The sequence below is a fragment of the Aptenodytes forsteri genome, unplaced genomic scaffold, assembly GCF_000699145.1.
Source record: "Aptenodytes forsteri isolate BGI_AS27 unplaced genomic scaffold, ASM69914v1 Scaffold323, whole genome shotgun sequence".
NCBI lineage: Eukaryota > Metazoa > Chordata > Aves > Sphenisciformes > Spheniscidae > Aptenodytes > Aptenodytes forsteri.
Genome location: NW_008795323.1, coordinates 1,377,014 through 1,393,880, shown reverse-complemented (window position 1 = coordinate 1,393,880; position 16,867 = coordinate 1,377,014). Strand labels below are relative to the sequence as shown.

Below are 16,867 nucleotides of genomic sequence, written 5' to 3'. Positions count from 1 at the left end.
GTTTGGTTTGGTTTCTGATGCAAGTGAACGTTGATTCCTTTGCTGATACAGAATGTAGTTCTTAGGTTCTGTGTACAAAATGTGAGCATCATGCTGGGCAAGTACGTTCTGTAAGGGAACTTGAGGCATGCACAAGTATGGAACTGATGCCTTCAGAGGCTTTGACAGCATGTATGCATGCTCAGCCCTATGCTACCTAAAATGGAGACTTCAGCTCTGGTTCTTGGGATGCTGTTGATCTCTTGGTATGATCTTCTGTCAACTTTAGGTAGTTTCTGTTTCACATACGGAATCTTTGCTGAATTCTGAAAGGAGAAATTTTACGCAGTTTTCTACAGATCCCTGAGCTCTGAATTTTCTCCCATCTGTATTCCCCTCTGGATGGAAGGGAACGTTACCCTCTCTTTCAGAAGAGCTGCAAGAGCATTGAAGCTATATATTCTTGAACCTTGCCTGTAGTTGTGGTTTCTGTTTCCACCAGGTGACTCACAAAGCAACAGGAAAGGTGATGGTGATGAAGGAGCTGATTCGCTGTGATGAGGAAACACAGAAGACTTTCTTAACAGAGGTAGGAGCAAAATTTCAAAAAGCTTCTGAGCCAGTAGTGTGGTGGCACTCTTCCATCTTCACCAGAGAGTGAGTGATCATGCCACCAACCTGGCAGGAATCAAGGCGCCGAGGAGGGAGACATGCCATAGGGAAAAGCTGACATGAGCTGAATGTTTGCTGCAGTGAAGTGTGACTCACTTACACTGAGCAATAGACGTGGCTTCAGCTCCCAGTTCATTAATTTTTCAATGATAAAAAGCAGCCTGAGTCTGAGGCAAATTGAGCTGTGCAATACGTAAAGATTTATCCCTTGAGCCTTGTGCATAAATACAAATGATGAGGGCCAATATCTGTAAGATATTTAAGACTCCTGCTGTATTTAAGCCAAACTATTTTCTTGGTGGCTGCCTACCATGTTTTTCGAAGTCGGATTTAGCTTAAAGGCAGCTCCCCAAACACCTGACGCTGCTATTCCGGCCCTGACACATGCAGTACAGACCAGATAGCCGCCCTGGAGACCTCCTGTTTCCAAACTCAAGGGTGCTCTCCTTAAAGACTAAGATCAGGTTAATTGCACAGCATGAAAATGAAGAGGCAACAGTTAATTGACTGCCTTAAGGTTGGGGTTTGAGTGTACTCTGTGATCCCTGGAGGGGACCTCCAGTGTTGGAATGCTTGTCACCATAGAGCAGATCTGTCAGGACTTGTTCCATTCTCTTCTTTGGGGTGGGATGTTTCTGCTTCCCAGGTGAAAGTGATGCGCAGCCTGGATCACCCCAATGTGCTGAAGTTCATCGGTGTACTGTACAAGGACAAGAAGCTGAATCTCCTCACTGAGTACATTGAGGGGGGCACCTTGAAGGACTTCCTCCGCAATGCGGTGAGTATGGAAGCCTGGTAGACCTCTACTCAATGAGGCTGACAGTGTGTTGTTGGTTGTACCAGCCTTATGGTGCTTGTTGTTAGTCTCCTTCGGAGCTGTGTGGAAAAGCTTCTTCTTAGCTGTGGGTGGCCTGAGGCAGGAAGCACATTCTTCCTGGGGCTGTATCATCTTTCTGTGACTGCTGCAAGAGTCCCTGTTGTGGAGGAATTGCTGTCACCAGCTGGCTGGTAAGGCAGTCCCTGACCATTGAGGACTTGTCTTTCAGGACCCGTTTCCCTGGCAGCAGAAGGTCAGCTTTGCCAAAGGAATTGCCTCTGGAATGGTGAGTCGGACTGTGTCTTTGTTACAGAGCAAACCTCCAGGGTCGGGGTTAGCTGCTTCAGCAGGGTGGTGTGTGAGGGGTTGTGCGTGCTCCCTGACTACTAGTGGCTGGTTGTTGAGGTCTGTAAATGCGAAGAGACGTACTCGCCTGGGAACCCCTAACACCAAGTTTTCTCCCTCTGTTTCCAGGCTTACTTGCACTCCATGTGCATCATTCACAGAGACCTGAATTCACACAATTGCCTAATCAAGTTGGTGAGCTACACCTCTGTTCCCCACAGCATGCTGCTCCCCTCCTTGTCATTTTCCTCCCTTGGTTTTCTCCACATGATGTTCCCTCTTTTGTCAGGGTGGAACTGATTTCAGAGAGGCTTTTAGTGCCCTAAACAAGGGAGCTTCATCTTCACATAGGATTTTCCAGACTGATCTAGCTTTCACTGTTTCTTCATTCTGTTCTCCTACCCCCTTTCCTGTGGTAGCATCTCCTATTAACAGTCATGTTAGGAGAGCTAGTACAGCTCTGTTCCTTATCTCGACTATGAAATGTTCTCTACAGCTGCTTCTGTTCTTTTAACCACTTGATGACTTTTTTTATTGGTACTCAGGATTCAGACAAGTGCGTGGGTGTGTGCAGATGTGTGTGCACTCTCTTTTTTAAATGCTAGGTCACAAGATTTTTGTGTAGCTTCATTCCCTCAAGCCTTGCCCTCGTTCACTTGGCTGGAATATGAGATTAGCATGTAGGCTTCAGACGACCTAGGATGAAAGTCTAAGTTAATTCCCGGCCAGGTAGAATAGGAAGGTCTGAAAGGAAAGGTCCACGTTTGCCCTGACAAGTGTAGACAAATTGGTGGGATTAGTGTTAGCAACCACACAGGAAATAAGACAATAAATAGGAAGTGATGAGTTGGGATTGTGAATTGGGTGTCTTACACCTGTCTAGACAGCTTGTTACACTCATCTGGCTGCAGGAAACCTTGCTAGTTGCTCTTATAGTGTAGTTGATAGTGAACAGGAATTACAGCCTCTTTGCTCCTGAGAGGAGCTGAGATGAATCAGTGGCTTGTACTAAATCTCTTGTGTAGGATAAGACGGTGGTGGTGGCTGACTTCGGTCTGTCTCGGCTGATTGTGGAGGAAAGAAAAAAGCCCACTTTAGAGAAGCCATCTGCCAAGAAACGAACCCTACGCAAGAGTGACAGGAAGAAGCGCTACACGGTGGTTGGCAACCCATACTGGATGGCCCCAGAGATGCTAAATGGTAAGATACTGATACCAGGGTGCAGGTGAGGAGACAGCCTGTGACGAGGTATAGGGATGATAGGATTACCAAAAGCTTCTGGCCCCCAGTAACAATCAAACCTATTAGAGCCTATGGTTTTAGACCTGCTAATACGCAAGCTTATTTATACACACAGGTACCCTAGCTGCACTTCTCTTGCAGTACCTGACCTGATAAACCTTTGTACCAGCCGAGGTAATGTTTCTGGCTTGACAGCAGGATTCTTCAGGAGGGCAACAGGCCTTAACTTGCTATGGCCCAGATAACAGGGAAGACGAAAGAGGCCCGAAATAAGACTGAACCTGAGATCAATTTCTGTTATAGCCTCATGCTTTGGAACTGCCCCTTGAGACAGGGAATCATTAAACTCCAGGATGAGGCTTACATGTGCTGTTGCGTAGATCCAGGGAGAAGTCATCTGCTGCCAGGTTTGCTGAAGTCTCAGGATTGGGGTGGAAGTTGTCCGAGTGCAGGGAAATCTGGTTTTTGGCATGCAGCCCTCAATTGCATTAAGGATGAACTATATCCCTTAGGGGAAAAACTGCCCGTGCAGGAGGTGAGGTAAGGGAGAAATACAATGGATGCAGTTTCCTCCTAATGAGCAGGTCGGTCTGACCAGGCTGGGCAGTTTGGCTGGCTATGATATCAATATTGTCCAACATAGTCCACCAGGGAATGGAGGACTGGGCTCCTCTCCCCCAACTCAACTCTTCTCCATGTTGCTTTCTTGTGTGGTGTTCTGTTTTCCTACTGTCAAGGCTTACAGGCCCTACTGGAGTCTGAGGCTGCTTCTCAGAGCCTCTCTCAGACCTGGCATTTGTCAAGAGAACAGCAAGAGCGTAGTCTGACACCACCTCTCAAAGCAAGGCTGTTTACCAGATATTGGCTTGGGAGGGGAGTGTCTGTAAGCAGAGAATGGCATGCTTGAGCCAGTCTGCTTTCCCAGATTCAAAGTGCTACTAGTGTGTAATTTATTATCTCTGCAGTCACTGCAGCAGGGACTGGGCACTCGCTGGCTGCTGGGGAAGCTGAACACTGACTCAGTGCACTGTAGAGACGCACTAGAACAGCAATCAATGGAAATGGGCAGAAGCCTTCCATAGTTATCCTTAGCATTTGCTCAGACCTCTGATACCCAAGGCTTCCCTGTGTTGTCCTGTAATTCCCCAGTAGGAGAAAGAACCGGGGTTAAAATATGTGATGGCAGTGTATAGGAAGATGCAGTTGGTATACATATCTTGGGGATTTAAGCCTTGCTTTGTCTCCTGTTTTAGGGCCCTCCAGGGAATAGGCTTAGTTAAGCTTTGGACTGGCAGCTCCTGGAATAGCTGGATGGGGAACTGTCTCTCACAGAGCTGAATGTCTTATGTTTCCTGCAGGACAGAGCTACGATGAGACAGTGGACATCTTTTCATTTGGGATTGTTCTCTGTGAGGTAAGACCAGGACATTACATGGACTTCACCTTTCCCGTTGCCATCTCCTTGCACACATTGTATCAGCCAGTTCTCTGTGTTCGAGTGTGCAGCCTGTGACCTAACAGCACAGTGAATTAGGCTGGGAGTACAAGCTTACCCTGCCCCTGTTCCCTCAAGGAAGATAACTGTCTTGTAACTTTTTGGTCCCAGAGAGAGTTTCTTCCTGGACTGAAAGAAACCCAGACGTTCCTCCTGGACTCAGAGAAGCTGTAAAAATGTCCATCAAGTTCTGACTGAGCCCTGGTATCCATTTGAAAGTAGACATATTCCCTAAAACTGTGATGCTTTTTTCTTTTTCTACTGCCTCATTAAAAGAACAATCAGCTGTATAATCTCAGCAAATTCAGGGCCTCCACTGCGGATGGCAATTCACTTCAAAGAAGGGGAAACTGAAACCTCTTTGCAGGTTGATTAATGAAGCTTGCACCCTGAGGTCTGTTGGCTTAGTTTATCTCTGAGCCAATGCACAGTCTTACTGTTATATCAGGCTTTTCTGTCTGCAAAGAGCAGCACTCAAAAGCTGCAAAGTATTTTTAGTTTAAAAGGTGTGTAAGACAGTGGAAATACAGATGAAAGGTGGGGTGTTATGTGTATGGATAACACAGCAGTTACAAGAACACCAGGGGAGACCAGCACAGTTTCATCTTCAGTGTTTGGATGAAGGGGACAAGGAAAATATCTGTGCATAAATCTTTGTGGCCTCATCTGGAGCTCTGTTTACACTGGGCCCTCCTCTCAGAGAATGTTGTGGTTGTGAGTGACAGATTTAGGAACTTGAAAAATCTGTATGCAGGATTAAAACAATTTCATCTAGAAAAAAGACAAATAAAGGTGTAGTAGCATATGAACATTTTCCTTGTCACCAAAATAAAGATGCTAAAAAAAGAAGTTACACACTCAAACAGATAAGGAAATAACCCTGCCAAAATACATAATGGGCGTTCCACTGTCTAGTTACAGGATATGGTTGTCCTGCTGAGTTATTGGCATAGAAAAGCCTGGACGGTTATATGTAACATGCTTTTTGTGATACCCGATGAAGCTTTAAACCTAATACTCTTCCCCATGTGAGAGTTTGCATTGACATTGACCTTGCCTGAGTCCCAATCACCCCACAGCTCTCCGCTGTGGATTCCTTCCTTCTTATTACACTTTGAGTCCCCTAGTGCTGGAGGTGGTGAGTGCACCTCAGCGGGGCAGGTGGTAAGCACTGGGACTTCTGAGTGCTGGGGCAGGGCTTCTCTCTGTTCCACCCAGCCCTTTCCTCTGCAGGCTCTCGCCTGCAACCTCCTGGGCATTGGTTATGGTTGTTATTCTCTCTGCCCCTACACGCTGGCTGTGGGTGGGGTTGAATCTGCCAGTAACAGAGCAACTCAGAATTTGTCGTGCTGTTGACTTCACAGCATCGTTTAGGACAGGCTCTGTAGACCGAGGAGCTTTGCTGGTGGTATGGTAAGATTGTGTGAGAGGGGAGAGATGGGATGGTGATGCAGGTTGTGTTGATTACCTGCGATCAGGGAGGGCTGCCTCATCCCCAGCAGCATACAGCACAGTAGCTGATCCAGCAGTGAAACACTGTTGAGCTCTCTGGGAGGTGCACATCATCCTGTATCTTCTAGCAGAGAAACCCTGGGAAGAAAGAGAAGGTGTCTGGGCCTTCACAAGAGTGGCCACATCTCCAGGTCTTGAAAAAGTTTCATGTGAAGTTTGTCTGTATGCAGTATCTTGCTTACTCCCCTGTGCAACTAGCCCCATTGGAAAGGAGGGAGAGTGTTTCTGCTCTTTCCGTTGCACCCCAATACTTTGAAGGAGCCTCTGCCCCATGCTGAAGTTCCCTGTTTGTTAGCACCCTGGAACTGTTGCTGTACTTAACCACTTCTCTCACTTTTCCCTAGATCATAGGCCAGGTTTATGCTGACCCAGACTGTCTCCCACGCACACTGGATTTTGGCCTTAATGTTAAGCTGTTCTGGGAGAAGTTTGTTCCTGCTGACTGCCCTCCAGCCTTTTTCCCTCTGGCTGCCATTTGCTGCAGACTGGAACCAGAGAGCAGGTAGGTTTGGGGTCTGGAGGACTCCTCTTCGTAAGCCTGGAGGATGTGTCTGTATCCCCTTGGTGGAAGGATTGCTCTGCACAGAGGGTGGAAGTGGGCTGCATTCCAACCTTCTGTGGGAATGCTCAAAGGCTTCCACACGAGGGGGAGACTAAAGACTCATCAGCTTGGGAGCGAGACTGCTGTATATGGTAGAGGTCTCTGAAACAATTTCCGAGACAGAGAGGGTAAAGGAGGAGTGATTGTTCAGGGTTTCTTATGTACAAAAAGTAGGGGCAGACCTTGGCAGCAGCTCTGAAATGTGAATACTTCATTCGATTTCACTTGTGAAACTTGTAGCTTCAGAACAGTGTTGATGCCAAATGGGTTCCAAAAGAGCTGGACCTCCCTGGTCATCAGCTGTAAAAATGGGTAGCCCAGACAGATGGGATCTTTGCAATCTCGGAAGCTGAATGGGGAGGGATCATGTCCCTGCTCACACCTCTGTGCACGGGACAGTAGCCTGGATTGACAACTGGCTCAGCCTTTCCAGATGCTGTTCTGCTTCCTCTTTCCCACTCACATTCCTCAATGCTGCTTCTAGGCCCCCTTTTTCCAAGCTGGAAGATTCCTTTGAAGCACTCTCTCTCTACCTGGGAGAACTTGCCATCCCCCTCCCGTCTGAGGTGGAGGAGCTGGACCACAACGTGAGTGTGCAGTATGGACTGAACCGTGACAAGCTACCTGAGAACACAGCCTAGTCAACTTGTCCTGCTGCCTGCACCACTTCCATTGGGGTTGAGATGAGTGACAGGGAGGGAGATGCACTTCAGCCACTTCCAGGGCATTAATGGGGCACAACGCTGTGCATTTGCTGTATTGCCTCTCTCTCCCCACCCAACACCCCTCCTCTTGGACATCCTGATTCGCTATGGATTTCTGGCATGTTTCAGAAGCAAAAAGGACCATTTCCTGCCAACTGCACCTAGGAAAGCTGCTCAACACTATTTTTCTGGCTTGAGAAATGTTTCTCTGGCCTTTTGAGGCTTCTTTACTGTGGTGCCTTAGAACTTGGCTGCAAGCTGTGAAGCCACCCTGGCCTGGCTGCCAGGGAGGGAATTGCTATAGGAGACTCTCCTGGGCAAGGACCAGCACTTCTGGAACTGCTTCTCCCACTGACTACCCTGCTCAGAAAGCTGGACATCTGGCAAAAGGCCCCACTAGGACAGCATGTGCGTGTATGTTTGTGCATGTGTCTTCCAGAACAACCCACTGAGATTTGGCCTCCAATGTGCATCAGGGGAGGGAATGAAAAGACCCAGGAATTGGGCAGCTCTCCTGAAATACCTTGTCTGTGGGGAAGCGTGTATAAATTTTTGTTTTGGTTTGGTTTTGTGGGGTTTTTTCCTCCTCTGTCTCTGAATACCTCCAAAAGCCTGCCTAGAAACACTAAGACTGAGCTCTGCTTGCCCCTCCTGATGGTGAACAAGGCAGGCAGCAAATGAGCCACTTGAGCTCATCTTCTGACCCTGAGCCTGCACAGTGAGTTTGCCTGCCCAAGAACCTTAACCTAGGTGAAAATATTTGAACCTGAATGTTTAGAACTGCACTAGGCACTGGCTGTGGACATCCCTGGAGTGCTGAAGCTGCTTGAGCTCTCGGCCTGTGGACATGAGGTGACAGAAGGTGCTCTTCAGAAAGCCAAAGGTCTGAAGTGGCTCAGTCTTTGTGCATGGACAGTGGCAAAGGGGGACATGCCCAAGGTTACTTAAAGGATGGACTTGTCATGATCAGAAAAGTGCTGGAGAATGTCCCATCCTCCCAAGAGTGGCAGCTGGAGAACTAGTAATTCAGTTGCCATTACCTCATCCTTTCCTGCAGGCTGTGCAAGTTGCTCCCTTTGAAGGTCCTTCTTGCTGCTGCTGCTGCAGCACCTGAGCTGATTCTCCAAGCAGAAACTTTCCTCAGGGTCATTCCCTGCTTTTGGGGAGAAAAAAGGGCTTGGAGTCACTGGGAGGTGGGTGGGAGTGTATTTTCTTCCAGCACTTCCCTTCTTCCTCCCTCGGTGGGAGAAGGAAGAAAGCTACTGCTGCAGTAGCTCATGTGGTTGGCAGAACTGAACAAAAAACTGGCTCAAGTCCTGCTCTTAAGTTTCACAAACATCTTGGTTTAACTGGATTTTTAGTGTGCTCCTTTCTACCCCCCCCTCCCCCCCCCTTCGGTATTGAATGGTGGGGAATGGGTGTTAGTCTTTGGTGTTACTTTGATTTCCTCCCCTACCCATGAGTTTAAAGTATTATGTAAAGTAACATGGGACCAGCCATCACCTGACAAAAGGTGTGTGTGTGTGGGGGGGTGTTTTTAGTCTGTGTAGTGGTGTTTTAGAAACACTGGGGACTCCCTGTGCTGTGAGTCAGTGGAGGAGCCTCTCTAAACTGGGTCCAGTGGATTCAGGATTGTCAATAGGCTTTGCCCTTTCTTTCCCCCTCCCAGGCTGGTTTGTGAGGGGACCCCTGAAGGGGAGAGTCCTGGGTGATGTGTGGGTGGGGTTTATGAACTGTGATTTGCACAGCTCCATGTTCTAACTAAATTAAAAAGCAGTAAATGTATGCTATGAAAACAAGATTTTGTTGTCTCTGTGTTATATAAAGCAGGAAGCTGTAACTTTCTCGGGTTTCTATTGCTGTCACAAAATGGCAACATCAAAACCGCACAGATCAGGTATCATCTAGAACTCCCTTTCTTGAGCCAAAGGGCTCTGCCACATTTACAGAACTACAGAGATGCAGTGCAAGTGCTTTATAGTACTATTTACCTGGAGTGATGGAAAGGAATTTTTTTTTTTTTCCCCTTCCTCCCCCCCCCCCCCCCCCCCTTCGGTATTGAATGGTGGGGAATGGGTGTTAGTCTTTGGTGTTACTTTGATTTCCTCCCCTACCCATGAGTTTAAAGTATTATGTAAAGTAACATGGGACCAGCCATCACCTGACAAAAGGTGTGTGTGTGTGGGGGGGTGTTTTTAGTCTGTGTAGTGGTGTTTTAGAAACACTGGGGACTCCCTGTGCTGTGAGTCAGTGGAGGAGCCTCTCTAAACTGGGTCCAGTGGATTCAGGATTGTCAATAGGCTTTGCCCTTTCTTTCCCCCTCCCAGGCTGGTTTGTGAGGGGACCCCTGAAGGGGAGAGTCCTGGGTGATGTGTGGGTGGGGTTTATGAACTGTGATTTGCACAGCTCCATGTTCTAACTAAATTAAAAAGCAGTAAATGTATGCTATGAAAACAAGATTTTGTTGTCTCTGTGTTATATAAAGCAGGAAGCTGTAACTTTCTCGGGTTTCTATTGCTGTCACAAAATGGCAACATCAAAACCGCACAGATCAGGTATCATCTAGAACTCCCTTTCTTGAGCCAAAGGGCTCTGCCACATTTACAGAACTACAGAGATGCAGTGCAAGTGCTTTATAGTACTATTTACCTGGAGTGATGGAAAGGAAAGAAGTTGTCAAGTTTTGTTGGTTGGTGGTTGTTGGGGTTTTTTTAAGGGTGGACAGGCGTCAGCAGAACATGGAGTCTCTCTCCATTTTCCTTTTCTGATCCAGGGATAGAAATACGGCCTGTTGGAAACCTCTTATTCTGAAATATGTAGTTCAAGGGGCATTTGTTGGGGCATTTAAGGCAACAACTGAATGAAAATGCTAGCTGTCAGTGCCTCCTGTAACCTGCTGTGCTCTGTCTCCATCATGTTTTCCAATGCAAGGCCCCGAGGGATGGAGCTGCTGCTGAGCGGCACCAAAGCAGAACTGACCCATGTCAGTGCAGGAAGGGGCTGCAACTGAGAGCGTCTTTCCACAGGCCAGCCTGCTAGTCAGCACAGCTCACACACCCACAGCTGCTTTTCAGGAACCGTGTCCCACTCCAAGACTAGCTGCTGGCAGCAAGGAGACAAGCTCCACGCCCCTTGTCGGTGCTGGTGAGCGGAGGCACTGCTTGTAGGGATTTACCTTTGGGCCTGGCAAACTGAAGTGGCCTCTTCCCTTCTCCTCAACTTGAAGTCTGCAACAAGCAAAAGGATGCTGCTCTGGCAGGAGGAATGTACAGATGAGCCACAGTCCACACAAGTCTACAGAGCTTTTTTTTTTTAAGCTTTAATACAAGGTACCACAATCTGCACCTTCTCATAATGAGGTATTTAAAACATTTTACAAAGAAATGGTATTCAAAGGCATTTAAAAATAAAACGTTTCCCTTTTCTGAATCAAACATTAACACTAAAACCCCTGCTGCCAAGTGCTGCTCCCTGTTAGGCCCACAGCTATAAAGCAGATGGCTAGAAAACTTACTTGAATGGCTTGAATGCCCTGAGGCGGGGATGGATGTTTCCCTGAACTGGCCTTGCCTTGGTGCCATTTGGGAGACACTGCAGCAACCATCCCTTCCAAACCCCCTGAAATGCTAATAAAAGTTGTTACAAAACCTCTCAATAGGGCCAGGCTCTGTAAGCAAGTAGTCTTGCTGCACAAGCTGAGTGTGTGTGAAGGAGGCTGGGCCAGGAGCCATGCTGTAACTTTGGGATCTTGCAAGAGCAGCTGCCTTGTCCTGCCCTTAGAGCAAGAGCTGCTGCTGCATCATGGCTGGGGTGACCTCCACAGCTGGCTTGGCCACTCTGTCCAGAGCTGGCTCTGTAGAAAGCCAAGGGAATGGGGAAGAGGATGTTATCTATCCTCAGTGCTCAACCTGCTGTAGGTAACTGAAGGGCAGTTTGTTTTCTTCACAACTATCTACTGCTGGCCTTTGGTCTCCTGCTCTGTTAAGTGAGCAGGAGGCACAGACCACCTGGACGCCTACCACTGTGGCTGTGCATGTAGCACCACAGGGGAATGGAGATGTGGCCTCAGCCCTGGAAGACCTGGATTTGTCAAGAGCTTGAGAAGAGCTTTTCCAAATTGACACTGGGGCTAAACATACTGCTCCTGGCCAAAAGCATCCTTCAAATAAACTCTTCCTTGGAAAAAAAACTGATCCAGTAGCAGGATTCTGGACAGTGCCTCCAGCTCTCAGCCACTAAAGCAAAAAGGCAGGAACTATAATCAGAGTGTAATTATCTAGCTAAGTCTGACTGAAGCTCCCCTCAGTCCCTGCAGTACTGCTCCCTCCTGGGGTTCCAGGCTGAAACTTAAGTAACAGTGCACACCGTTAAATAGGAAAGGAACAGAAAAAGAGGAAGCCAAGACCACACTCCAGGCTATGGGATCTGCGGCCAGCTGTGAGCCTGGCCCATCATCCCCCCCAGCTCCTTGGCATGCCATAGAGATAGGTGGGAGGAAGCAGCAGGGTCCACCACACCAGTCCCCAGCTGGTCATGCACTGAATGGTGTCCCTCAAACAGACCATGATGAATAGCCCGTTGCTCTGTCCCTCTGCATCACCTTCATCTGGCTTTCATCAAAAAGAAAACAAAATAGAAATGAACACACGCAACCCCCGCACTCACAGTGGGAAGCTGGAGGCTTTGCTCAGCCTGTATCGCTCCTGCCCAAGCTGCTCAGGCACCAGGAGTACCCGCCTGCCCCATAAGCGGGCCACTGCCATCGTGCATGTCCTCCACAGGCGTCTGGTTGGTGTGCACCACAATTGTGTTCTCATCTACAAGCTCGCAGGCAGGATTGGTGAACGCTGAGAGCGGCAGTGTGATGCGCTGCATTTCACGCTCATAAACTTTCTGTTCATGCTTTTCCTTCAGGTCTTTCCCTCTAGATTAAAAAAAAACCAAAACATATATGCGCATGGGGTGAGTATCACTGCTTGGAGGCAGAGTCTCAGTAAAGGTGATATAGTAGAAAAGAAGGGACTCTGCTCTTTAAGAAACAGATGTTTCAGCTACATACAAAGGGCCAGAAGCATTCTCTACTGTAAGCAGAGGACCCCATATAGCATCTTTAAAAAACAAGCAGCCAAGTGAAGTCTGTCCCTCCCTCATAAACTGGCTTATTCACTGACATTGCTACAGCTAAATGATGACTGTGAAGCCAGGCAAACCATGGAGCTGAGAAATGTTTCCTTGTACCTTATAGTCCCACAGCACTGCCTGGTGCAGGCCCAGAGGAGCAGTGAGACAGCGCTGAGCCCACTGCTGTGGAAAAGAGCTCCCATAACATGCTTCATCTGATAGAAACAAATACTGGAGGTGGTGACAGATTCTGCCTTTTGTTGCAGCAAACAAACCTGTGTAGCAAATTAAGCCGTTCCTGAAAGCATTAAAGCTTACTTCAGAGCTGGCCCTGCCTTCTGCCGCTGCAGCTAACCACAGCCAGCTCCCCAAACCTACCTCACTGTTCAGCCTGTTGCTAAGGGAGGAGACACCTCTGTAATTTGTACTGAGGAAGAACTGCCTTGCTTTAAAAATGGATGGCATTAATAGCATGTTGTCTCCAGAAAAGCTATGTATACCAAAAGCTACTGAACACATTAAAGGTTTCTCACCACATCTACCCAAACCTGCCAGCTTGCACGTGCAATTTTGAGAGCTAAGCAAGAAGAGAGAGAGGCAGTAAACCTGCACTGCAGCCCTGCTATGAGCTCTCTGGGATTGAAGAAGCAAAGCTGCATTTGGACAAAGCTCAACATTGGTCTATTGCTTCTTCCCGCCAAAGATCGGAGTGAGGTGGGACAGGCACCACTCGCTCCTCCTGGGGCTTGTGATCCCAACCAGGCAGAGCTGCTGGGGTTTCCTGACAGCACATAAGCATTTTGGCTGCTTTTCAAAGCTGCCTACAAGCATGCAGTAGTGGCTGCCATTCCTGCCAGCACACGAGACAGCATTCTCTGAAGTGACACCTCAAATCAGATTCCTCGACAAGCAGCGCTCTGTTTTGCCCCTTATGTAACACTCCTCCCTCTGTTTTTTTTTCTGTCGGCATTTATTATAAACACTTACATAAGGACATGTCCCAGCTTGGGAGAGGGCTCCTTCTGCTTGGTTGTGTCAGACTGCTGTCAAACAGCCAAACTACAGAACAAACCCTCCCAGAGGAGGGAGCCTGGGCCTTCACTTGCTGCAGCGACATTCACTGCTATTTGTTAATTCTGCCCTGTCTCTCACAACTAGGCTGCTTGCTATTGCCGCTAACCTCAAACGCTGCTGAGCTACAGAAACATTTCTGCCTAACACAGTGAAGTGGCTGAACAAATCGTAACTTAAGCATGAATCAAAACTGACCTTAAAGTATACAGGAGCTTTGGTAAAATGAACTTTGTTTAACAAAAAAAAGTGCTACTTTATATTCAGCTTCATACGATATAATGCACAACTGGCAGAGAATTTGCCAATTGTTTTTCTTCCTAAGCTAGCTAGACTAGAGAAACCAGGAGAAGCGGTGGCCTGCTAGAAGGATTGTTCTCTTTCCGATCACAAAAGAAACTTCCTGTGAGGGCACCTGCGATCTGCTCTCTCCAGCTCTTACGTAAAATTCAGCTCCCCTGCATGCATCTGAGAAAGCCACATCAAGGCACACACGCACGCACACACACAGAAGTGTGTGTGTACACAAACAAAAAGTAAAGAGGGCAGAATGGGACAGAATACCACATTGATGAGTGAAACGGAGAAGAATGGGATTAACTCTTAAATGGTTCTTTCCTCAGTGCGACAAGCGAAAGCCGTATCAAAACATATGCTTCTATCTGCCTTTTCATTAGGATCTGGTTGGGTCTGCAGGTGCTCAGACATTCCTGCTCTATATATGTTGCCTCATGCCAACACCAGCTTTTGGACAAAGGAGAATAGCCACTGACCTCTTATAGATGTATCCCAGGACAATGCCGGCTCCGATCGCAATGATTATCACCATCATGATCAGCCCCAGCACATAGCCTGTGAAGAGAGGAAGGAAAGAGGCAAAATTAGAGGCAGTAGATCCAGCTATAGCATTGCTTTCAGAGCCTCAAAACAAATCCATCCTGCCGGAATTACAGGAATGGATCCATCACATGAGCCTTGGTTTGTACCTAGTGTCCCTAAGTCCTTCTTTTCTTTGGAGTTCATCTGCACTCTCTGACTGATCCCAATGACAGGCTGCACAGCGGCTGCCTCACTCCGGGAGGGCAAGGTATCAGCCGGTTCAAACACCTGGTTGACCTCCTGAGAAGTACCAACTTCTGCTGTAGGGACTGGGGCTGTGGCAGCTGTAGCATCTATTGAGAGGAAAAGACATAAAAAATACGAAGCATTGATGAGTACTTCAAAACAACACGTGTCTTGTGAGTGGGACAGATCTAGACTGGTATCACTGAACCGCCTTCAAAGTACACTGAAAAACACTTGTTCCCTCTTAAGTTGTTGCCAGAATCCTACCAAGGCAGACAAGAAACGTACTCCTCCCCCCACTTTCCTTTGACATGTACCTATTTTAAGAGTGCAAGGCACCACCACAGATGAGAGAGAAGTCAGACAGTAGAACGAAACCCAGGTTCAGGGCATGAGTCCAGGGGATGCACAATGACTTCATTTAGTGTACAGATCGATATACAGGCTGCAGCTTCAATCACGCTGAACAGACATGAACAAGATGATGAGAATCTCCATCCCAAATCTCCCAGGAGCCTATTTATCTCTCTTCTGCCTCAATCTTCCTGATACAGGAAGGTTTGACAGAAGGAGACTCCAGCTGGTGTGAAAACAACCTGGGGACATTCTTCTTACCCAGCCCCTTGTTGCAGCCATGTGGCAAACTCCTTGAGCATGATGGACAGGCTAAGTCAGAGCAACACGTCAGGCAGCACAGCTGCTGACTAGTGTTAAGTACAGCAAGTTCCTCTTCAGCCAGAGCCCAAACAAAGGTGTGTAAGGATGGATGCTCACAGCACAGACTCCTTCCCAGCCCTGTGGATTTTTTATCAACAGCATGGAAGATTTTCAAGGTAGCTCCTTCCTTCATGACACAGTTAAAATGGAAGCTGTAGCACAGTAAAAGCTGTGACAGTGGAAAGTAGGTATCTATTACCTGTCCTACACAAAACCCCCCTACTTTTTGGAAATGCTATGCACAGTATGCATCCGCACCTGAAAACTCTCTCCACCTGCATCTCATCCCATAGCTGGCAATAACTCTGTGGATTTTCTATTTGCAGCCATTTTGAGTCCTCAGTGGAATGTGAAATGGAAGTACAGAAGGGGAGTTAGAGACAGGAAATCAAGGTCTCCTGCACTGCACAGTGACTTTACGTAGGGTCAGCCAGAGAAACTGAACTAAGGGGAGCTGCAGGACACGACTGCAATAAAAAGGTGCCCACTCTGAGACACAAAAATAGCCAAACCCCTTAAACATGCAAATGGTGCATTGGCTGAAAGGTCAGGGAACTCTCCTGATCTCAAAGCTGCAGGACTGTTTTGAGCAAGGTTCTTGGCAGCAGAGCATTTGTTTTGCTTCATCTTTAGTGAAAAGCAGGCAAAAAATGAGCAAAGTGAAGAAAAGGGGAAGGTATATATGTGGGGCAAAGTGTTTACATGCAAGGATAACAATCCCAAGGGACAGTGGAGTGTGTAAATCTTGAGGGGCTCAGAAATAAGTAAACAGTTCAAAAAAACCAAGTGGTTACTTTGGCGTCAGTTAATACTGACATCTCCTCTCCCTGAAACAGGCTTCAGCTACAGTTCTTTTGACAAAATGTTTCCCATCCCGACTATCCAGAAGGAATCCAGTGTTTGGGGTTTCCCATTTCTTACTGTCCTCCCTTCAGTTCTCATTTTCTCCAAGTTCTTTCCCGCCACCTCTACCCAAATTCACCCTAGCACTCATTTAGCAGCAGGACACTTGTTTAGACAGCAGTAACATGCCCCACAGTCATGGTCTACCAACATTTCTGCAGTTCCTAAATGCCCAGAACTCAGCCTTTTTCAACAAGCTAAAGAGCCCTATAATGACTAATGAAATGAGGGGGGGGGCAAGGCTTTGCAGAGGCCTTTTCTGGCACTAATGGAAAAGCTCTAGGGGCGGAGCAAGGCACAGCTGGGAGGCAGATGTGCACACACAGGCGAGGGCTGGACGGGAGCCCCGGGTACACTCCGTTCCTGGGGGAGGGCAGTAGGTGCTGCCATAACCCGGGGTTGTTTGTGCGCAGGGGGAACCCCGCCCTGGCGACAAACCCAGCCCCCAGCAGCAGGAGGCAGTCCGGGGGGGGGCAATGCCCCGGGGAGGGCAGGAGAAGAAGGGGGGCCGGCTGGGCCAGCTCCTACCTGAGCAGTGGGCGATGTCGCAGGGTCTCCGCTCGGGGACCCCGGCGGCGCCTCGGATGTAGCACCAGGGCGCGGCGTCGCCGTCCGGGTTTCTG

The 16,867-nt window shown here is 48.1% G+C and overlaps 2 protein-coding genes across 2 annotated transcripts in view; one reads left to right on the top strand and one right to left on the bottom strand.

Moving 5' to 3' along the window:
• LIMK2 (LIM domain kinase 2) overlaps positions 1 to 9,207 on the top strand; it is a 30,896-nt gene extending 21,689 nt beyond the window's left edge. Inside the window, exons 9-16 of the mRNA XM_009280037.1 lie at positions 482 to 568; positions 1,298 to 1,429; positions 1,698 to 1,754; positions 1,943 to 2,008; positions 2,839 to 3,013; positions 4,414 to 4,469; positions 6,407 to 6,564; positions 7,148 to 9,207. Coding sequence (XP_009278312.1) covers positions 482 to 568; positions 1,298 to 1,429; positions 1,698 to 1,754; positions 1,943 to 2,008; positions 2,839 to 3,013; positions 4,414 to 4,469; positions 6,407 to 6,564; positions 7,148 to 7,304 — 888 coding nt within the window. The 3' untranslated portion in view covers positions 7,305 to 9,207. The remainder of the gene's footprint in view (positions 1 to 481; positions 569 to 1,297; positions 1,430 to 1,697; positions 1,755 to 1,942; positions 2,009 to 2,838; positions 3,014 to 4,413; positions 4,470 to 6,406; positions 6,565 to 7,147) is intronic.
• Positions 9,208 to 10,660: 1,453 nt separating this feature from the next.
• PIK3IP1 (phosphoinositide-3-kinase interacting protein 1) overlaps positions 10,661 to 16,867 on the bottom strand; it is a 7,122-nt gene continuing 915 nt past the window's right edge. The window contains exons 2-5 of the mRNA XM_009280036.1: positions 16,773 to 16,864; positions 14,546 to 14,731; positions 14,333 to 14,411; positions 10,661 to 12,291 (exon numbers count right to left, since the gene is read on the bottom strand). Of these exons, the coding sequence (XP_009278311.1) occupies positions 12,084 to 12,291; positions 14,333 to 14,411; positions 14,546 to 14,731; positions 16,773 to 16,864 (565 nt within the window). The 3' untranslated portion in view covers positions 10,661 to 12,083. The remainder of the gene's footprint in view (positions 12,292 to 14,332; positions 14,412 to 14,545; positions 14,732 to 16,772; positions 16,865 to 16,867) is intronic.